Below are 22,314 nucleotides of genomic sequence, written 5' to 3' on the forward strand. Positions count from 1 at the left end.
CTCAAAATCAAAGCTATTTTTTTCCATATTAAGATGTTACTAGAAAATAATAATAAAAATGGGTTAAAGTGAATCACAATTCTATGATTGTAGAGAGCATTTCATTTATCTGAAACAAATTTCACATTTTGAGGAATGTTCATAAGTGTCTATGTTACCCATTTGTCACAGTTTGGGCTTGATGGCTCTTTGTGCAATCCTTGTTGACTTTACCCTTTTCTTGCTAACTTGCCAATTTATTCACTGGAATCACAAAGATCTATTGTGTATATCAAGATTACAGTGCGCTAAATTAAACAAATAACCTTTCTATCTGAAAAAAAAAATAGTAAAATCCCTGTTTACAGTGTAAATCAAAGAAGAGAATTTGCATGACTTGACAAAGGGTGGAAAACAAGTATGCCCTTGGCACCAGGTTCTCTGGTAATCAAATGCATCTGATAGGAACTTTTCAGCAATTTGCCTGGACCAAGAATGTAAATGGCTTCCCCTCTTTCCCCCTGCTATATACAATTTTCCCACTAATTCTTTTGTCATGAATACATTCTTTCTCCAAACTGGAAAAAAGGTGCTGCCTCCCTCGTAAAAAGAGTAAGAGTGAGCCATTGTAAACAGGAGCTTAGTGAAAAGGTTACAGGCAAAATGAGAACATAGAGTTACTAGGTTAGCTCAACCAAGAATGCCCAGCAAAATTCCCTTTCTACTATAACGGAATCCTCCTTTTATTCATGTTTGTGGAAGCTATTCCAGTAAAACAGCATATGCACAAAACTCTATATATTTGTACTTCATCTTTAATTCAATAATAAAACAATTCTCAAAAGTTAACTGATAAAGATCAGGTAATTTGAAATGATTTTACTCTGAAGTATTAGTTTTCAAATCTCCATGATAAAAGTCAACGTGGATAGTATTAGATAGGGTAAGCACAATTGCATGATAATATTTTGATAATGTATCTACATTTTTATTATATCTGACAGGAAACAGAATGTCAACACCAACTCGGCTGTAAAATTTCAAAATTAAAGTTATTTTGTGTATGCATATGTATACATCTATGACTAGAAAAAATAAAAATGAATTTAAGTTAAACACAATAGTTTTATAATTGTAGTGAGTATTCATCATAGTTTACGTGTTTTATTTGAAAATCACACATGGCATTTTTCACTGGGGAAATTGTATTTTTAAGGTCATGGGTGCTATAATGAAAGTGAAGAAGTATAAGTAATTAATATAATTAATAAATGATTCATATAAATATGATATAGTCAAAAAATTTAAAGAGCTATTTCACAGTTTATGACATAAACCACAGAAACTACAAAATGGACTTGGAATAAATAATAAAGAAAAAAAAAGGCAATGTGGCTTTTAGAAGTAGACTGAGAATCTGAGAGCGATAGCTTGTAGTATATGTATGTGTGTATATGTATGTGTGAGCACATACTGTATATCAAGGAACTGGCGACCACATTTCTTAAATTTCTTATGCCTTTTCTCATTAGAGTTTTCTGATTCTATTTTATAGAAGTAATGAAGAATAAAATGTGGGATGCACATCAAGATGCACATTTGCCAACACTGATTGCCCACCTTGCTTTAAAATTCTTGACTAGTTTTTTTCTGCCAATGAGCCTTGGGTCATGAGATGGCTGAAGCTCAGTTCGGCATAACTTAGTTTAATTAAATCAACTAAATAAGTTTTAAGTTCTACTCCAAAAGCTATAGATGGAGAGCTGTGATGCAGAGTTCTTGACTTCAAGGAGATGATATTATTTAGAAGGAAAAAAAGAAAAGTATGTAAGAACTAGTTTGACTATCATGAGACATTATAAAATGTAATAATTCAATTTACCAAATTTTATTAGATCCTCATTAAGAGCTAGATGAAGGGAAATAAATATAAATAAGTCAAGTGCTCAGGGAGGACTAAAGAAGTCTATTTACTTTACAGTTTCTACAACTCAGATTTCTGGTAATACATTTTTATGTGACTGGCTTCATAAATAAAAGTACCCATAAAATTTACTTTCACCCCTGATTTTAATCATTCAACTAGATGAGACCTGGGATGTCTGACACTGATGTTATTGTTTAGGTTACTGTTCCCTTCCTTCTCCTTCTAGCCAATATGTCATTTAAGAGTTAATGTCCTCTTATTATTCTTATCAGACATCAAAAAGGGATGGGCATAAAGTAATATGACAAAACACAGTGAAGTGTTTTAAAATCAATGAAAATGAATTCTGCCAAAACTGATGTTTTTTTTCCCTCAGAAGACAAAGTATTTTACCACAATTTTAATTATTTAAAAGAAGATATTAAAGTTTATATAAATGCAGAAGTAGCCAACATGGTAATGTACCCATAATAATTTTATAGTATTAACATGTGATATGATTATACGTTTTTCTTTTTTAGTGGGTTTGATTTCCTCTTTTTGATGTGGCATATTTTCATATACCATCCATAAAATAACACTGAGACTATTAAAATGAATTTCTTCTTAAGTTCTCAAGTGTGCTAAGATTTGGCTTACTTTGATTAGATTCACAGGGTACCAAAGGGAAAACTAGAAATCAATAAATCTAGTGATAAAGCATTCATTGTTATTTATATACTGCACCTTTCATTTTATCCCCAACCATTATTTTGCTTACTAACTTTCATAATTAATTGGCATGAAAGCTCTTCTTTATGCATATCATATCACAATAAATAAACTGATTTTACCTTCCAATTTTTTGGAAATTGCCTTCCAATTTTTTTTTCACTTACATAATTTTATTCATAGTAGAATTTTAAAAATAAACAATACATGTATCTGGAATAGTTTTCTCAAACATAAGCAATTTTTTAGCATTGGTCATATTTTAGAGAATATTTCCTTATTCATTCTGTGGAAGATTAAACAATTCATAAATGTATCTTGTCTTTCTCACTGAAGTCAACAGCAGTGACAAGTAGGTTAGGCAATTTTCAGTTTCCCATACATCAGGGGCCAAGAGCTATAAATTCACATTTACAGTTTCTTCATTTTGCAGTCATCCTATAAAGTAGCTTTCTCTTTTCACTGCATGGAATGATTCCCATTTCAAGACACGGTTTCCAGTCACTGTCATAACTTCTTCCATCTCACAACCTAAGGAAACTTAGCTTGTTTGTTTGTTTGTTTTAATCATCCCCAGGGGCAAATTATCCCTTATATCCACCCATTAGTAGTATCTGGTCACGTTTTTACTATTTCTCAAATTATACTTATTAGAAAATAGTCTCAATGTCTGTATTAGTCAGCCAAGGAGTGCTGATGCAAAATACCAGAAATCTGTTGGCTTTTTTATAAAGGGTGCTTATTTGGAGTAGAAGCTTAAAATTACCAGTCCATAAAGCCTAAGTTACTTCCCTCACCAAAGTCTGTTATCACGTGTTGGAGCAAGATAGCTGCTGACTTCTGAAAGGGTCTAGACTTCCTCTTCCTCTTAAGACTCTGTGCTTTCATCTTCTTCCAATATCAGCTGTAGGCTGGGATAAGTCTTGTTTCTCTCCCTGGATCATTTCTCTCTGGGCTTAGCTGCTCTGTACCCTCCACAAGGTCAGCTGTAGACTATCAAGCTTTCTCTCTTCCCAGGGCCTCTGCCATGTCTATGGAGCCATTTCTATTCCTCTAAGTTCTTCTCCTGTGTGTTTACTTCCCGGGGCTTCAGCATCCAAAACTTCAACTAACTCCTCTGCCATCTTACTGTACTGACGTGGCCCAATCAAAGCCTTAATCATAATTTAATCAAGTGAGAGTGAAACCTCTGAATCTAATACAATCTAATATGCCCAGAGGAACAGAACAGTTTACAAAAATAATCCAATATCTATTTTTGGAATTCATAAACAATACCTAACTGTTCATGTCCCTCTGAGCACTTAATACTTAATTTTCAATGTGCCTCCCATTCTGATTCACAATTGAAAAAATACATCACTTACTTTTATGCCTCTATTCCCATGCTTTAAGATTTTCTTAGAGAGTAATGATTTTTTACCAAATGTATTACACATACTTTAATATATTTTAATAATCATTCAACAGAATTTTCAGTTTGTTGATTGCATTTCCAAAGTGATTGCCTCATTGTATTCACACACAAATCCTCAATTTGAACTTAATGTTCCTTAACTGTAGCATTTTTCCTACTGTCCCGGTTTAGCAACTGTTAAAATGAGTGCTGACATTTCCCCTGACTTTAAGAAAATAAAGAAGGAGGGTGAGGAGGACATGGAGGAGGAAAGGAAGAGGAAGAAGAAAGAAGTAGTAGTAGTAGTAGTAGAAGAAGAAGAAGAAGAAGAAGAAGAAGAAGACATTGTATCAGAAAAAAGAAGAGGAGGAAGGGGAGGAGAGGGAGGAAAAAAAAAGAGGAGAAGGAGGAGGAGGTAGAAGAACAACCACCACCACCACTACCCACAGCAATTTGCCTTCTATTATGAGTATTTTCACTCCAAGAAATATTTCAGAAATTTTATAAGAGGTCAAGTGACACAGAAGATTTTCCCTCTTCTGTTCAACTCTCTTCCAAAGGTGTCAATGACACCACCTTCTCTTCCCAAAATATTGGATTCTGTCTAATTACTCTATAAATGTTTCTGGCATCAATAGTTTTGTAGTAACGTATCTATCACAGTATTGAATTAAGTTACTACATTTTGAATTTTACATGTATTTGTGTGGGTCTTCCAATAAATAATTACTGATTGCACGAATCTGTACAACTCATAATATGTTAAACTTTAAATGTTCCTTTCACTGAAATCTTTAATTATTTGGGTTCTCTGGCATTAAAAATTTATAATATAAAATGAATTTATCACATAATAAAGTAATCATAAGATCTGTTAACACAGTTACTTAGAACTAATACTATGTTTTTCAGTATTAAAACCTATATTTTCTGATTATAAATACAATGCATGCACATTGAAAAATCTACCAAATACATAAATGCATACACAGAAAATTATACATGCATATAATAAGATTTATCTCCAAATTTATTTTAGTTCATGACTTTTAATAGAATAATAATATACAGAATATTCAGTCAATATATTTACATGGATTTATCTGGAAATTTTTTCATGATAATATCTAATTATATAGATAAATGGCTAGCTTGATATATAGTATTTTCATTATTTCTGCTTTCTAACTACTACTATATTATAATTTTTAGTATCTCTTTAATACAAGAGTTAGCAAGGAGAATTAATTCTACCAAATGTGTTCCTAGATTTATCATGTTATAGCCATTACAAACTTTTCAAATTACAATTATTATTAAATAAATAAAAATGCCTTCAGTATATTTAGAGAATCAAATCTATAAGAATGATGGTCTTAATGATCTTGAAATATTCCTTAATAAGACATATAAAGAAACAATGTAAGCATTTGCCATTTCATTACAGACTTACCTTGCCTACATATTGATAATCAGATCCTGTATATTCCTCTAGCAAGAAAAATTGATTCCACATCCAGCCACGTTTTTGACGGTGCAGAATTTTGCCATCACTTCTTGGTACACGTCCACCTAAAATTCTTGGTTGGGGCACAGATGTCCTTCTGAATACTATCTCTGGAGAACAGAAATTTGGCAGGCATATCCAGAGTAGAAACAGTAGTAAAAATTGATATATTGTCATAGTTCAATTCTTGACCAATTCCAACGTGGATGAAGGAGAATGTAGTCCTATTTTACTGGATTGGATTTTACTGTGTTTCAACTGGTTTCCAAATTCATCAGTGTTTTGAACATGCTTCCAAAAGCTTCAAACAAACAACAAATAAAAGAAAATGTCAGTTGACAATATTATGAATGTCATCAGTCACTTTAAATGTAAAGGGACAATGATTTATTTAACTAACTACAACCAAAAATAGTTATTTTTCCTCTTTTTCAGAAAATAATTATTAGTTTAGCTAAACATTATATACCCAATAGCATGCTTACAATTTAAGAAAAGATAATGGGGGCAATGTCTTTCAAAACAAATTCTAAAAGAGGGGCAACATGAAGGTGTTGTTTTGTTTTGTTTCTTTCCTACTTTTTGTGTGGCACTTCAGAGAAATTCAACATAAACTAAAATTTTAAAACAAGATAATATTTTAATAATCTACAGGGGATATGCATTCTGTGCTGCAACAAAATGGTATTTATATTTAAGTAAACAGTAGTAAAGTTTCTAAAAAGGTAAACCTACCCAGCAGTAAAGCCAAAAATGAAGTGACTGAAGACCTCCCCTCTCCCCTCCCTCAGATCAGTCTGGAACACACAAAGTTCCCTAGAATTCAAATAAATCCCTACTAAAGTGAACCAACTTGTAATTTAATTAATCCTATTGTGTAGGAGGATTTAATCATGTTTGCAACTATACCTTTGACACACAGGCACAATCTTTCCACCAACTACCACCTCTAACTACTCAGGCAGCCACTACCCTGGTTAAAAACCCCACAATGTCCCAGTGCGAGCTCTGCATAGCCTCCTGATGCTTTCCATCCCCTCCCTGAAATTCTCTTTGCAAAAAAAGTATCCAATGCAATCCCATTAAGATGTATATCAGATCATGTCACTTCACTGCACCCAACATGTCGATGGCTTTTCATCTCACTCCTGAGTAAAAAAAAACAAAGCCTGACAAGGACCTCCAAAGCTGCACACACACCTGTGTCTTCCCATCACCTCTCTGACCTCACACCTCATTTTGTTCCCTGAGTCCACTGACTCCTTTCCAGTCACAGGGGCCTTCTTGAATACCCTGCAATACTCTTTAAGTGGTCCCCTCCCCAACCAGTGCTGTTTTCCTGTTCCCTCTGCCTGCAGAGCTTTTCCTCTAGAGATCCCCACAGCTAAGTTCTTGCTTCTTTCACGTCTTTCTTTAAAACCTGCCCTGACATTTCAAATCCCCCTGATTAATGCATCTCCTTAGCACTAACTGATATTTTATATATGTTTTATTTATTTTGAATATATACTATCTTCCTGGTATAATACCATAAGGAAGGATGGAATGCATGTTTTATATAATTATTTCTATTATATTCTTCATTTATGTTATTATGATAGCATTTTTATTTTTAAATGACATGTCAGTCTTTTTTGTTTTTGGTATGAATATTATTTCAGAGTAAGATAAAATATTGATTATAAAAAGTAGTTAAGACACCAAAAAGATTGAATTATACATCTCTAATTTAGCAATATATTCTATGTACTCTTACATTTACATGTATGCTTTTATTCACAATGATTTGTAAGCAATCTGTCTACTTTTTTTTGTTTTAATGTTAAGAAATTTTAAAGGTTAATGCAAAAGTGCTTCAGAAATTAGATTGGTGAACCAGTATTTCCCTTGACTGTATTAAATGACATATGAAAATATACATGACAGATGTAAACTGTATTAAAATAAATCATGTAATACTATACTTTGAGTATAGAAATGATCTCATACATAAAATGGTCTTATATCAACAAAATGCTGATTTTACAGGAACCTAAGTTGAATAGATTTGAAGTAATAGAAATATTTATTAAAGGCTGTTTATCTTTTTATGTATTAGGGAAGTGGGGACTAGGTGCTCAGGTAATTGAGGTTTTCTGTTCTCTTCTGTAAAAGCTTTAAAACTTGTTAAATCAATAGTCATTCTCATTTTATTTATCTTCTATTTATCTTTTTAAAAATTCCCAGAAGCTATACGTTATACTGGTGATCATTTTAAATACATTTATAATATTACCTACAATGTTGAAAGTCTAAACATGAATATTACAGGAGTAGGAAAGTGAGTGATTGTATCTATAAAAGCTATTTTGTTTTTGCTTTAGTTTCAATTATCTAGTGATGAATTTCCTGAAGAATCTTGAGTATAATACAATTTTAACACTTACTTAAAATAATTGAATATATTTAAATTATGCTTTACATAAAAGACTACTAGATAAAACCTTTCAAACAATAAAATGATTAAATACAAACAGAAAATTATATGAAAACTATAAATGGATAATTTAAATTATCTGTTTCACTGAACCTTATTTCAATTTCACAACTGGGGGTTTTCATAATTTTTGTGAAATATTTATCATATGATTATTTTCTCTAGAACCTTCAATTTTATTATATTGTCTGTCCAAAACAACAGATTATAGAATATAATATTTGCATTTAGACAAAACTCAATTACTAATTAAGTATACATATATCACAGTTGATCATTAAGATCTTAGGCTAATAAAATGAACTAGTTATTCACCAATTAGTTATATTGATTAGAATCATAATGTAGAAGTTTTTTTTTAAATTTCACTATTTATAGCAATGAAAGATAATGTTAAAGATTATTGATACCAAATCCAAGTCTCCATGGGGGTGGCAATTTTAATCCTTTTAGATTTTCATACCACCAATACAACCTATTAAAACTCCAACTTTGCAAAATGAAGAAACATTTTCCAGTTGTGTTTTTACAATTACAGTGAGTCAGTGCATACTAAATATTTCCTTTGTATGCAGCTGATATGATTTTATGCATCTAGTGTAATGCACTATGTGATATAATTGAATCAAAGCATTATACTAAGGGCTCAAATACTATGAGTCCATATGGTTAATCATGTTTTCTAAGAGTTAATTACACATTACCTACTGTGTTCTAATACCATAGAAAACATATAATTCTGCATTGAATATTTATCAATATTTTAAGCCGTTATTTGCATATGTTTCTTTGTCAAGAACGTAAGTTTAAAGCAGGATCTGTCTTGCATCCAAAATTACTAATACAGGATTCACACAAAATGTTCAATAATTATTTCTTGACTTGGGTGAACATTATTATTCTTCCCAAAATATTTTTTATATATAGATTTTATTTTTAAAGAAACTTTAGATTACATAAATGTTATATAAAAAATATAGGGGCTTCCCATATAACCCTCCCCTCCCCCACTTTCCCCTATTAACAATTTTCATTGGTGTGGTACATTTGTTACAACTGATGAGCACATATTGAAGCACTGCTACTAACCATGGTCTATAATTTATATTATGGTTTGTACTTTGCACCACACAATACTTTTAACAAAATATATAATGACCTGTATGTCATTGCAATGTCGTGCAAGACAATTTCAATGTCCAAAAAATGCCCCGTGTTACACCTATTCTTCCCTCTCCCTCTCCTCAGAACCTCTAGTGACCACTGCGCCTTTATATCAATGATACGAGTTCTTCTATTGCTAGGAAATCGTAAGTCTAGTTTAGTCCATAGCTGCATTCCCCCTTTATGTTTGTTCATTCCTCATTCTTGAGGAATGTTTGCTGGAAAGGAAAACTTTTTAACTTTTCCTAAAAACAAAACAAGTAAAAACAATAGCAACATTTCATGGACCTATTTTATGCCATTATTAGATTTGTATTTAGTATTATAAAATTCATACAATACAGCCACCAAATGGGCAATCAATACATTGTCTTTGAAAGAATTATGAACACAAAGGTAAACTATTCTTAGATTATCAAACATTTCTATGATTGTCACCAATGCAGGAAAAATTCCAAGAATCTCTGGTCCTTGCTACTCTTCTCAGATTAAAATTCCCCCTCAAGCAAAATCGTTTGGAATTTCTTTTATTCTCTAGAAATATAACTTGCATACACACTGGTCAGAAACTAATCTAATTTCGCTTTTAATATAACTATTTTCAAAACCACATATAACCTACATAGTTGTACTCAGTGAGTAGATAAAGTACATGGCAGACATAAAGAGGCACATTAGTGAGTGAGGCACAAAACTTGGTGTTGTCATTATCTTAAGGAAAGACTTGCTAATAGGGTAAATAAAGACACCATTCAAGAGTTCTGGCTACACCCTCAGCAGCCTTTTTAGCTTCAGCAGTGTGAAAGTCTCGGCTGTAACTTGATCCACAAATCATGTTATCACTGCTAATACAGCTGTGGCATTACACCTGCTGTTTCCTAGAATGTGCTTTTATTATAGCTTGGATTTATTTCATTATTTGGGAATTGGTAGCAAAGAATGCTCTCAGTATAACTTGAAAATTTTAGAAGCAAAGCTATCTGGTACCGAATTTTCTTTGATCCAGGATGTAGACTACTTTCTAAAGGCAATGAGTGAAGAAATGAGGAAAGAGGGTTTGAGGATTTTACTAGGAATTCCTCCTTAAGATAAGATGGCATTCCCCACTTCATGTCTTACTATTAGAATATTGAGAAAAAATATTCAAAACTGGAAGAAAGAATCTCTTAAAGATCAACCCCATTCAAAGTTAATGGTATGGATACATTTCTGTACATGTAACTAATGAGCAGTTTGTAAACTAAATCACTGCATATTTTAATGTGCTCTACTATATGAATATGTAGAAAATGCACTTTAAATGGTGGCTACCTGTATCACAAAATCCATTTTTTGTCATTATAAATAAAAGTGCAAAGTGTATGCTAAGCTCATTTGTGCAAATTAATCAAAGGTACAAATATATGGAGTTATTATCGGGTATTTAAAATCTACTTAAATTTAAAAATAAATATAGGCAATGCAGGAGGATAAGCACAGTAATTATCAGACAGAATCTTGGTGGTATGTATTTGTAAGATAGTAAGCCTTGAGTAAAAGAGGAAGGGATTTTTATCAAAATTAATTTTAACTCTAATTATGTTTTCATATTTTCACAGTACAGGAGAGCCCATTTGCAGATATCCTCTCTTATCTCTATATGGAGGCCCAATACATTTAAAAGGATTAGCTCCTAAATTATGTATCTAGAGCTGAAATAGAAACTTAGAATAACATTACATTAGTTAAATTTCATCTTCTTGAGGGCCCAAAAGACTAGACAGTAATTTACTTCCTATTTTTCATAAGGCATGGTTCCATGCTAAGCATTACTTTCATCATAGTTTTCAATTAAACTAAAAATAAAAGCACATGAAAAGATGATCAACATTACTAGCCATTAGGGAAATGCATATCAAAATGACAATGAGATATCATCTTACACCCATTAGACTGGCGGCAATTAAAAAACCAGAGGACTGCAAGTGTTGGAGAGGACGTGGAAGAAAGGGAATGTTTATCCACTGCTGGAGGACAGTTTGGCAGTTCCTCAGGAAGCTAACTATAGAACTGCCATATGATCCAGCAATCCCACTGCTGGGTATACACCTAGAAGAATTGAAAGCAGGGATAAGAACAGATGTATGCACACTGTTCATAGCAGTATTATGCACCATTGCCAAAAAGTTGGAAGCAACTCAAATGACCATCAACAGATGAATGGACAAGCAAACAGTGGTATATGCATACAATGGAATATTACTCAGCTGTAAGAAGGAATGCAGTATTAATACATGGGATAACATGGATGGATATTGCACACCTTATGTTCAGTGAAGTAAGGAAGGCACTGCAGGACAAATATTACATGACTTCACTGATATGAATTAAGCAAATTGAACAGACTCAAATAACTGGAATCTGGAAGATAGGTTTACAGGAGGCAGGGAGTACAGGGTGGTGAGCCAATGCCCATAGGGGCAAAATCTATGGTAAGGTAGAAGTGTGTGGTTGGGCAGTGGATGTGCATGACAGTGGTGCAGTGAAATGATTGGGTTCAGCAGTGCTGGTCTGTGAGGGGTAGTAGTGTAGTGTGGGATGGGTTGGACTATCCATGTCACTGGGGAGAGGGTTGAGAAAAGGAGCAAATGAACTCTGGGAATTTGCAAGTCTGTGGTTAAACCTATAATGTTGGAAGTGTACTTTTGATAAATATGGCAGGGGAGGGTCACTGGTATAGGGTGTCGGGTGTGTGTGGGGGGTATACAGGATAGGGTGCACCTGGAGCAGGCCTCCATGGAATATCTAAGTGTTCATTTTGTCATAGTGTGTTGTATCAGTGGGTAGATACCCACACAGTAAAATGAGAAAATGTTAAACTCCCATCCTGGGGAGTCCTGATATGTTCTCAATTAGAGGGACATGAATCCCTCAAAACTTGGGCATTGCCTAATAAAATAAAACAGACAAATATGTCAAGCCCTCAATATTATTTTATTTAACTTTGAATCTTATTCTTCAATAATTGAAACTTAGTGATTACCACAGATTCCTAGGGTAGGGAAGGGGAGAATAGATAGATGGAATGGAGGGTATTTTTAGGGTATTAGAATTGTTCAACATGATTTTGAAATAGCAGATATATGCCACTTCCAATTTTTTCCAATTCTATAAAAGTGTACAATCCAAATGTAAACCATAATGTAAACCATTGATGATGGTTAATAGCAATGCTTCAATATTTATACATCAAATATAACAAATGTACCATTCAAATGTAAAGTGTTATTAATAAGGTAGAGGAGAAAGGGGGAAGGGTACTGGGTATACAGGAATCACCTGTATTCTCTATGTGACTTTTCTGTATCCTAAAGCACCATTGAAGATAAAATTCAAACAATAAGACACTGGGAGAATATATGGAAGAAAATGTCATTGTACATATAAGACAACATATCTTACAGTGATGAAGAACACAATGTCTAAATTTTTAAAATTTTTTTATTATTTTAAATTGTTTTAATTTTTTTGTATTTTATTGGTTATTTTTTAAATTAGTATTTCATTTTCTTATTAATTCTATTTGGTTATTTTGTTGGCTTCATTTTTGGAGAGGTTTTTGATCACAGAAGGGTCACAGCAATGGCAGAAAGGATCACTGGTGCAGGATGATCACTGGTGTGGGGTTGCATAGGAAGGGGTTTACCTGGGGATCCCTCTAAGACATATAAATATGTTCATATGTTCATAAGATATTGTCTCAGTGGGTAGAGATTCACAAAATAACCTAAAGAATATCTAATTCCCATCATGGGGAGTTCTGCTGCATTCTCTAATAGGTCAGCAAGAATAAGTGCAAGGGCAATGTCTACTGAAGGAAGACAGACTGTTTTGCCAGGCCCTTGACATTGATGATTGTACTTATGAACCTTTTCTTGTGAAATTGAAATTTAATCTAGTATTATAGTGCCTATGAGTTAGCTCATGAAAGCCTCCTTGTTTCTCAAATATGGCCTCTCTCTAAGCCAAACTCAGCATATAAACACACTACCTTCCCCCAACTTGGGACATGACTCCCAGGGATGAGCCTCCCAGGTATGGAGAGATTATTGCCAAGCACCAAATAGCAATGCATCTGGAAAAAGGCCTTGACCAAAAGGAGGAAATGGTAAATACTAGTGAGATTTTATGGCTAAGAGATTTCAAACTGAATCAGGTTTCATTCCAGAGGTTCCAATGATGCAATTCTCAACAGGATCTCATTGAGTTCCATAGTAAATAGTGCCTCAAATAGCAGGGCTACTGAGGGCTCTAAAGATACTCAGAAACTATAAGCAGGGCAGGCACTCAGGAATTCAGCACTCTGTCCAGTGGCCCTTATTTTGGAGTTTATGCTCCCCAGTGTAAAAGAGTTAGACTCATTTATTGTTTCTCTACACCTGGCTATTCTGCCCCTTTTACTGGAACCTATAATTAATACTATACTTGATAAATATATGTACCAGAGATTTAAATATTTGGTCCGTCCATGTGCCAGTTGAGTCCTGAATGTCAATAGAGATGCACACCTACTTTCTAGTTCACTGGATTCACCCAGCACAACTGAAAAGGAGATGATGATGGACAAAACCCATCCCAAGGAGCAGAGATTGTCTGCAACTGCAGACCTAACATTTCCTATTTCTCCTTCTGATTTTTAAAGAAATTAAAATATTTTCATGTGCCCCTAAAAGTATTGTGGACCCTAAGCTCTGTACCTGCTATGCCTACTAGAGAAGTTAGACCTAACTTTAGTGGAAAATACACAATCACAGAGATTTAAACCAATCTTCAGAAAGACATGTTTTCTCCTACGGCTTAAGCTGACATATGGAAACAACTTCAAAAGCAATGTTAAGTGATTTTTTGAGTCTCAAGCAGTTAGTGTCATCAGAAGAAATATCACTCAAGTAACCAAATTCACCTTGCACTCTTCTGAAATCTCCTGCAAAACTTAATAATGAATAAATGTTATTGTGATTAAAACTTATACCTTAATGCAGGTATTAGTCAGCCAAAAGGGTGCTGATGCAAAGTACCAGAAATCTACTGGTTTTTTTCCTTTGTAAAATAGATTTTATATCTTTAAAGTTTTAAAGTCACAGAAAAACTGAGAAAATATAGAGATTTTTACAGAACCCATAACTATTTTCTACTGTTAGTTTCTTATATACCCATGATACATTAATCAAAAGTAAATTATCTTTAATAAAAAAGTGGTAGACTTTTTTGGACTTCACCCATTTTTCTACTTACAGAGAAAAAAAATTAAAGTAATAAAAAAAAGACAGAGGACCTAAGTGTTGGCTTTTATAAAGGGTATTTATTTTGGGTAGAATCTTGCAGTCACAAGTCCATACAATCACTGTGGGAACCAGAAAGCTTCATCATTTCAGGAAGAATTTAGCGGACTAAAATCAATGTCAGAAATGAATAGTATATTTAAATTCTAGACATTCAAGGTACAATTTATAAAGTGCCAATCAGTTAATTGCAAAATATCATTTCAAGTAGAGTTGCTGCTTTAGCATTTCCTAGTTCCCCGGGATAGTTGATATAACTTGTTTATATTCCCTATTCCCTGTACATTTACACTACACCTTTTCAATTTACGCATGGTGATACTTATATATTGTTATACTCAGACATTTGGCGTCTTGGGGAAAAGCTTAGTTTTATAGTTATGTGTGTGGGGGGGTTCTTAATGGACTGTAATGAAATGAGTTAATATTATAGGATAGCATTTCTGTTTAAGAGCATTTTTTTTGCTATTTTTTAAAATAAATTTTTATTGACATTTATCTTTCAGAGATGAACATATATAAACAATAAGTGTATAGCAAAAGTTGTGAGTTTATGAAACAAACATACAAGGCTCCCACACATCTCCCTACTACCAAAACCTTGCATTACTGTGAAAAATTTGTTACAAACTATGAAAGAGCATTGTCAAAATATTATAGCTCATTTATTACATTTGGTGTATTTTCCTCCCAACCCACAAAATTAAGAATTGTAGTAGTGATGTGGAGAGGGTTGCCACGGTGGCTGCTGATGGTCGGGAGAGGGAAGAAGACATATGGTGTAGGGGCATTTTCAGGATTTGAAGTTGTCCTGGGTGGTGCTGCAGGGACAGATGCTGGACACTGTGTCCTATCGTGGCCCACTGGGTGGACTGGGAGAGAGTGTGGACTACAATGTGGACCACTGTCCATGTGGTGCAGCGGGCTCCAGAATGTATTCGCCGGGTGCAATGGATGTGCAGCAGTGATGGAAGAGGTTGTTGATGTGGGAGGGGTGGGGTAGGTGGCGTAGGGGGTATACAGGGACTTAATATTTTTTGAATGTAACATTTAAAAGAAAATAAAGAATAATAAGAAAAAAGAATACCCTATATTAGTATTGTATATTTGTTATTGTTCATGAGAGATCTTTCTCATTTTACCATGCAAACCACAGCTAAGGGCATTTTTAATATGTGTCCCTACCTCTTACTGAGGCAGATTAGTATAGGAAACAGCGAGGCTGCTGGTCTGAACATAACAGCAGGTTGAGAACAAAGCCATAACTGTTACAGCCTGAAAGCTCTCCAAGACCCTGGTCACGAGGTCCTGTTTGAAACCCTCTGGCTCAAAAGAAGTCCTGGATAATCCAAACAGCAAGTCCTCCCATTGGTTCCTTGAAGGCTGTCAGGTGAGGTAGAAAGGCAATGGATCAGGACCGAAAATAGATGCTATCCCTCATTAATATGGGAAAAGGGGAGGAGGAAAGGCCTTAAAAAGGTTTACCCCAGGGCCCTATGTACACGCATCTCATCCTGCAGCATACTCACATCCACGTCTTGGAGGTGTGCATCTCTTTATACCCTTGTCTACCTTATGCTATGTCCTTAAGTTACTTTATGTTACATAGCCAAGAACCTAGAAACGCACAGAATTCTGCTAACATACAACCACCTAGGAAGTTGGAGTTTTACATGCCAATACATGGAGAGGTGGTGGAGGGATATTGAGAAGATAAGTTTATTTATATTTGAATTTTTCCACCAATTTATTACCCTTTTCAGCATAACTCATTGACTATTCCCATAACTATCTTGGACCATGCTAATTTCATTTAATAACTACCTCACGCTTAAAAGATTTTATTTTATTTTTTTAAATATCAGAGTTATAGGACATTTACTAGGGAAGAAATAAAACTTGTTGGCATATAGATGGAATACAGAATGCACTCTGGTAATGAAGTGCAGGACTTTGTACAACTGAAAATGTCAGTTTTTGCACTCCATGTCCTTAGTTGTAAGCCTGGGCATTTCATTTCTTGCATTTGATCCAAACCAAGCAGGTAGTAAATATGAGAGTGGGTTTGCACCTCTCATACTAAATTTGCAATAAGGCTCTGAAGAATAAAAATGTCTGACATCAGGAAAGGATTATAAAACTAGATGAGAGAGCACAAAAATCAAAATAGTGTTTAAAGCCATAAAGTTTGTAGTGCTTCTTTCCAGCTTTATTTTTCATAATATTGACGATTTTTGGTATGCAGTGTACATATACATTCTAAGTTTGTATTGTAAAGTATGATTGCAAAGTGTAACTTTGCAAATAAATGATAACAACTTACCCAACTTTGGGAACCAAACATTTTTAATAAATGTTTTGTGATATTACACTCATGAAACCCAGTGTAGATAAGGTTTATGAATATAAATAACAAGATTTAAATTTTGATTTTTACTTGTAAAGGTAAAATTATCACCAATGGGAAAATGAATGATATATGAATAAAATATAATCAACTAACAATTGATTGTATTATATTTTTAGTTAATTAGGATTAGTAAAGTGCTTACACATTTTAGCAAACCTAATATTTTAATGTGTCCAGACATCAGAATGAATAAAAAAGTATAACCTGACTATTTGTTGTATATAAGAAACCTATTTTAAATAGAAGTATCTAGATAGATTGAAATAAGGGAAACATTCATGCCTTATAAATATTATTTATAAGAAATATAAAGTAGCTGCATTAATATTAGACAAATTAGACTTCAGAATAAGGAATATTACAAGAATAAAGAAAGACATTATGTACTCAATTCACTATGAAGACATAGCAATCCTAAATATGTGTACAACTAACAAAGAATGTCAAAACACATGGACAGAAATTGACAAACTAAAGGAGATAGAGAAAATCAACAATTAAAATTGGAATCTTCAACATTCCACCCCCAAATACCAGAAGAGATATTCTTTTCAAGTACATATGTAGCAGTTTGATATTATTGATGAACTCCAAAAGGAGATATTGATTATGTTTGTAAACTGGTCTGTTTCTCTGGGTATGGTGCCTTTTGACTGCATTAGATTCAGCTGAGACGCTTTTGATTAAATTATGTTAGGGTTACGGCTTGGTTTTCACAACCATTAGATGAGGTGAGCCTGAAAGTCTACAGCTGACATTGTGAAGAGGACAGAGTAGCTGAGCCCAGAAAGAAACAAGCTCTGGGGAGAAAGGCAAGCCTTATGCCAGCCTGCAGCTGAGAGTGGAAATGCTGGAACCATGGGGCCTTAAGAGGCAGAAGAAAGGCTGAACTCTTGCAGATATTGCCTGCCATCTTGCTTCAACATGTGGTCAAAGACATTGTTGAGAAAGTACCTCACATGGTACCTTGATTTGGACTCTTTAGGGCCTTGTGACTGTAAGCTTCTACCCCAAATAAAAGTGCCTTTGTAAAAGCCAACAGAATTCTGGTACTTTGCGTCAAGACCCTTTTGACTGACTAATACAACATGTAACACATGCTAACACAGGACATACTCGGGCTATAAAACAAGTCATACCGTATTTAAGAAGTTTGAAATCATATAATTTTTCACTGACAAGAAAAGATTTAAATTAGAAATCAAAAAGAGAAAAATATTCAAAGTGTCACTAAATATTTGAAAAATAAACATCAACTTCTAAACAACCCATAGGTTGCAGAGGAAATCACATACCAAAACTAGAATAGGATCTATATTTTGAATTTATTGTTCTTACCACTTATAGTCAAAATTATACTGGAGGTCCTTGCCAAAGCAGTAAGACAAAAAATAATAATAGTAATAATAAATAAATAAATAAATAAATAAATAAATAAATAAATGACAGGCATATACCTTGAAAGGCAAAAAATAAAATTCCTTTGTTTGCAAATGGCATGATTTCAAATGTAGGAAATCCCAGAGAATTTACAAAAAACAGTTACTATAGCTAATCAACGGATTTAGCAAGTTCACAGACTAAAGGTCAAATAAGAAAGTAATTACATTTTTAACATATTAGCAATTAACAGTTATAAATTGAAGTAAAAATAAAAGTTATTCCATTTTCATCAGCTCTAAAATTATGGTATGTTTAGGAAGAAAAAAATATATTCAATACGTAAATACTGAAAATTTCAAAGTCAAACAGAAAAAGTGAAAAAAAAAAGAGATATATTGTATTAACAATCTTTATATCAATATTGTTTAGATGCTAATTTTTCCTCAAAATTCATGCACTGAATCAACACCATACCAATCAAAACTGCAGCCAGATTTTTGTGTGTGTGGAAATTGACAAACTTCTTTTTTTGTCATCAAATTTATTTAAAATAAATTATATGTAAAATCGAAGGAAAGAAAATGGTCAAAATGTTTTTGAAATTGCTTAGCATGTACTTGGCTATGAGAATGGATAAAAAGAAGAACAAATTTTGAGAACTCACATTATGTCATTTTTAAGACCTACTATGAAGCTGCACTTATCAGGATAGTAAGATATTGGTGAATGATTAGACATATAGATAAAAGAAAAGATTAGAGAGTCCAGAAATAGACTTGCATATATGATCAATAGCTTTCTACAAAAAGTTGCAAAGACAATTCAACAGATAGATAATAGTCTTTTCACAAATGCAAGGAGAAAAATTGGATATCCTGATAAAAATAAAAGTAAAGCAAAAGTAAAAGAAACTCTACCCATTCATTGAACCACCTACGTAAATTAACTTGTAATGGGTTAAAGACCTAAATACAAACTCTAAACTCTAAAATGTCAAAAAGAAAACATAGGATAAAACTTCTGTGGCTTCTGTTTGGTAAATTTCTTTAGAGAAAATATATAAATTATGATTTATATTAGAAAATAGATGACACATTTGGACTTCAAAATTAAAAACACCATCTCTTCAAAAGATATTAATATAATAAAAAGAAGTCACAGTGTGGGAGAAAATATCATCAACATTAAAAACTTTTGTGCATCAAAATATTTTGTCACAGTAGTGAAAAGACAATCTACTCAATGGGAGAAAATATCTGGAAACCACATATCCAGTAATGGTTTAATATACAGAATATATAAAGAAATCTGACTATTCAACAAGAGAAATGCAAATAATCCAATCAAAATATGGTCAAAAGACTTGAATAGTCATTTCTCCACAGAAGATACACAAATGGCCAATAAGCAAATGAAATGATGCTCAACTTCATTACCATTAGGGAAATATAAATCAAAACTACAATGAGTTATCCACTAGAATGGCTACTATAAATTTTTTTTTAAAAAAATACAAAAAACAAAATAGAAAATAACAAATGTTGGAGAGGATGTGGAGAAACAAGAACACTTGCTCATTGTCTGTGGAAATCTAAAATAGTGTAGCCACTGTGGAAAACAGTTTGGCAGTTCCTCAATAAATTAATTACAGAATTACCATATTATCTGACAATCCACATCTATGTCTAAACCCCAAGCAATTGAAAACAGGGACTAAGACAGGTATTCATCATAGTAGTGTTCACAGAGGCATTATTTACAATTGTCAAAAGATGGAAGCAACTCAAGTGTCCATGAACAGCTGAATCGATGAACAAAATATGGTATGGAATATTATTCAGCTGTAAAAAGGAATGAAGTTCTGATACATATAGCAATGAGTGTGAATCTTGAGGATATCATTTTGAATAAAGTAAGCCAGAAACCAAAGGACAAATATTAAATAGTATCACTAACATGAAACAATATAAATAAGTAAAATCAAATGCAAGTTTCCAGGGCCTAGAGTGGGGGTTGAGAATGCAGAGTTAATGTTTAATTGGTACAGAACTTTCATTTACTATGATGGAAAAGTTTTGGTAATGGATGGTAGTGATGGTAGTACAATATTGTGAATATAATTAACACATTGAATTATATATTTGAATGCAGTTAAAAGGGGAAATTTTAAGAAAAATTTGTTTTAAAAAAGTATTGGACTGCACAACATAAACAGTAAATCCTCATGTAAACTATGAATTTCAGCTAAGCATAGTTGTAATAACATTGTTTCATCAATTGTAACAAAATTATCACATTAGTGCCCGATGCTTGTAATAGGGAAAACTGTGGGTTTGAGGGGTTATATGAGAACTCTGCACTTTCTGCATGATTTTTTTCTTTTAACTCACAGCATCTAATTAAAAAAAAAGATGCTGATTCCTTAGAATTAAAATAAAACATATTAAACTCAATAATTAAAACAAACAATCCAATTAAAAATCGTGAAATATTTGAAAAGGCATTTTGAAAATGAAGATACACAGACAGCAAAAAAGCATATTAAAAGTTGCTCAACATTATTAGTAGTATAGAAGGAAAATTAAAAACACAATTCTTGCCACTACACAACATTAGAATAGCTAAAGTAAAAAATATATATATATACATTAGCAAGTGCTGGCAAGGGTGTTGCGCTGTTGGAACGTATGCACATTGCTGGTGGGAAGACGAAATATTACAGAACTCTAAAAAACAGTTTCACAGGCCCTTAGAATGTTAAAAATGCACTTATCATTTGCTGCAATAAGATCACTAGATAATTGTCCACAAGAAATGGAAACCTTTATTCACATAAATTATGGTTGTTTTATTCATAATCATCAAAAACTGGAAACAACTACATATTCTTCAATGCGTGAATGGATAAATAAACATTTTTACATCCACACAATGGAATACTATTTAGCATTAATAAGGTATGAAATATTGATAAATGCAACAACATGGGTGAACTTCAAATGCAGCTTAAGAAACTAGACTCATAATTCATAAATAATATATTATTCCATTTTCGTGATATTCTTGAAAAGGCAAAACTATAAGGGTACAAAGAAGAATAGTGGTTGCCAGGGCTTAGTGGTGGGGAAATCATTGACCTAAAGGTTACATAAAGGAACTTTTGAGGGAAAGATAGATGTTTTTTATTTTGGTTGTGGAGATGGTTAAAAGACTATGCATTTGTCAAAACTCAATGAATTGCATACTGAAAAGTGTAAATTTTACAGTATATAATTTATACCCCAATGTGAAAGTGACTGTATTTCTTAAAAAAAAAAAAAAGAAAGGATATTTGACTCTACTGTGAGTACCTCCGTCTAATACCAATTTTTTTCATTAAAGCATGTTTATTTTTATAAGTAATTCAGAAAACTAAACCCTAATACAAACTGATTCTATATTTCAATATCGAGAATCCAGGAAAAGATTCATCGTTTTGAAATTTTACTTAAAACAGTTTATCCTTGATTCTATTCCGAGAAATTGATATTCCGAAGAAAAAGATACCCGAATTGTATGTCCTGTCTTTGTTTCCCATTATCCTTTAATTCTAAGTTGTTATCAGTTTTCAAAACAGACCAAGCCTAACACCTAACAGCACGCCAAGTATCTTTTTTTAAAAATCCATAATCTCATCCGGACTTTATATATCTTAAGCTTTGCCTGCACACTCACAACTTCAAAAAATAGGGAGTCAGGGCAATAGCGCATAAAATATTAGGAAACTGAAAGCCCATGCCTGCTTAGGGGAGTGAGTAATTTAATAACATTGTTCATTGATGTCAGCAGACTGGCTCATCAGACTTGTGCTGATGCCGATGCCTGCAGCATAGAGACTCCCACTCCTTCTAATTAGATGACTGAAGATTACATTTTCCCTTGGAGACGGATACAAGGTAGGAGAACTGTTCTTAAAGGGATTTAGATTACATGTGTCTGGAGGAAGAGAACAAAAATAGGGAAGGACACATAGGGAAAACCAATGAGGGAAACCAACTTGA

At 33.1% G+C, this 22,314-nt stretch overlaps 1 protein-coding gene across 1 annotated transcript in view; it reads right to left on the reverse strand.

The window, feature by feature from the left end:
- LOC101446764 (cadherin-10) overlaps nucleotides 1–22,314 on the reverse strand; it is a 205,974-nt gene that overhangs the window by 127,638 nt on the left and 56,022 nt on the right. Inside the window, exon 2 of the mRNA XM_004453842.4 lies at nucleotides 5,467–5,821. Within this exon, the coding sequence (XP_004453899.2) occupies nucleotides 5,467–5,697 (231 nt within the window). The 5' untranslated portion in view covers nucleotides 5,698–5,821. The remainder of the gene's footprint in view (nucleotides 1–5,466; nucleotides 5,822–22,314) is intronic.

The sequence above is a fragment of the Dasypus novemcinctus genome, chromosome 2 (genome assembly GCF_030445035.2).
Source record: "Dasypus novemcinctus isolate mDasNov1 chromosome 2, mDasNov1.1.hap2, whole genome shotgun sequence".
NCBI classification, from domain to species: Eukaryota; Metazoa; Chordata; class Mammalia; order Cingulata; family Dasypodidae; genus Dasypus; species Dasypus novemcinctus.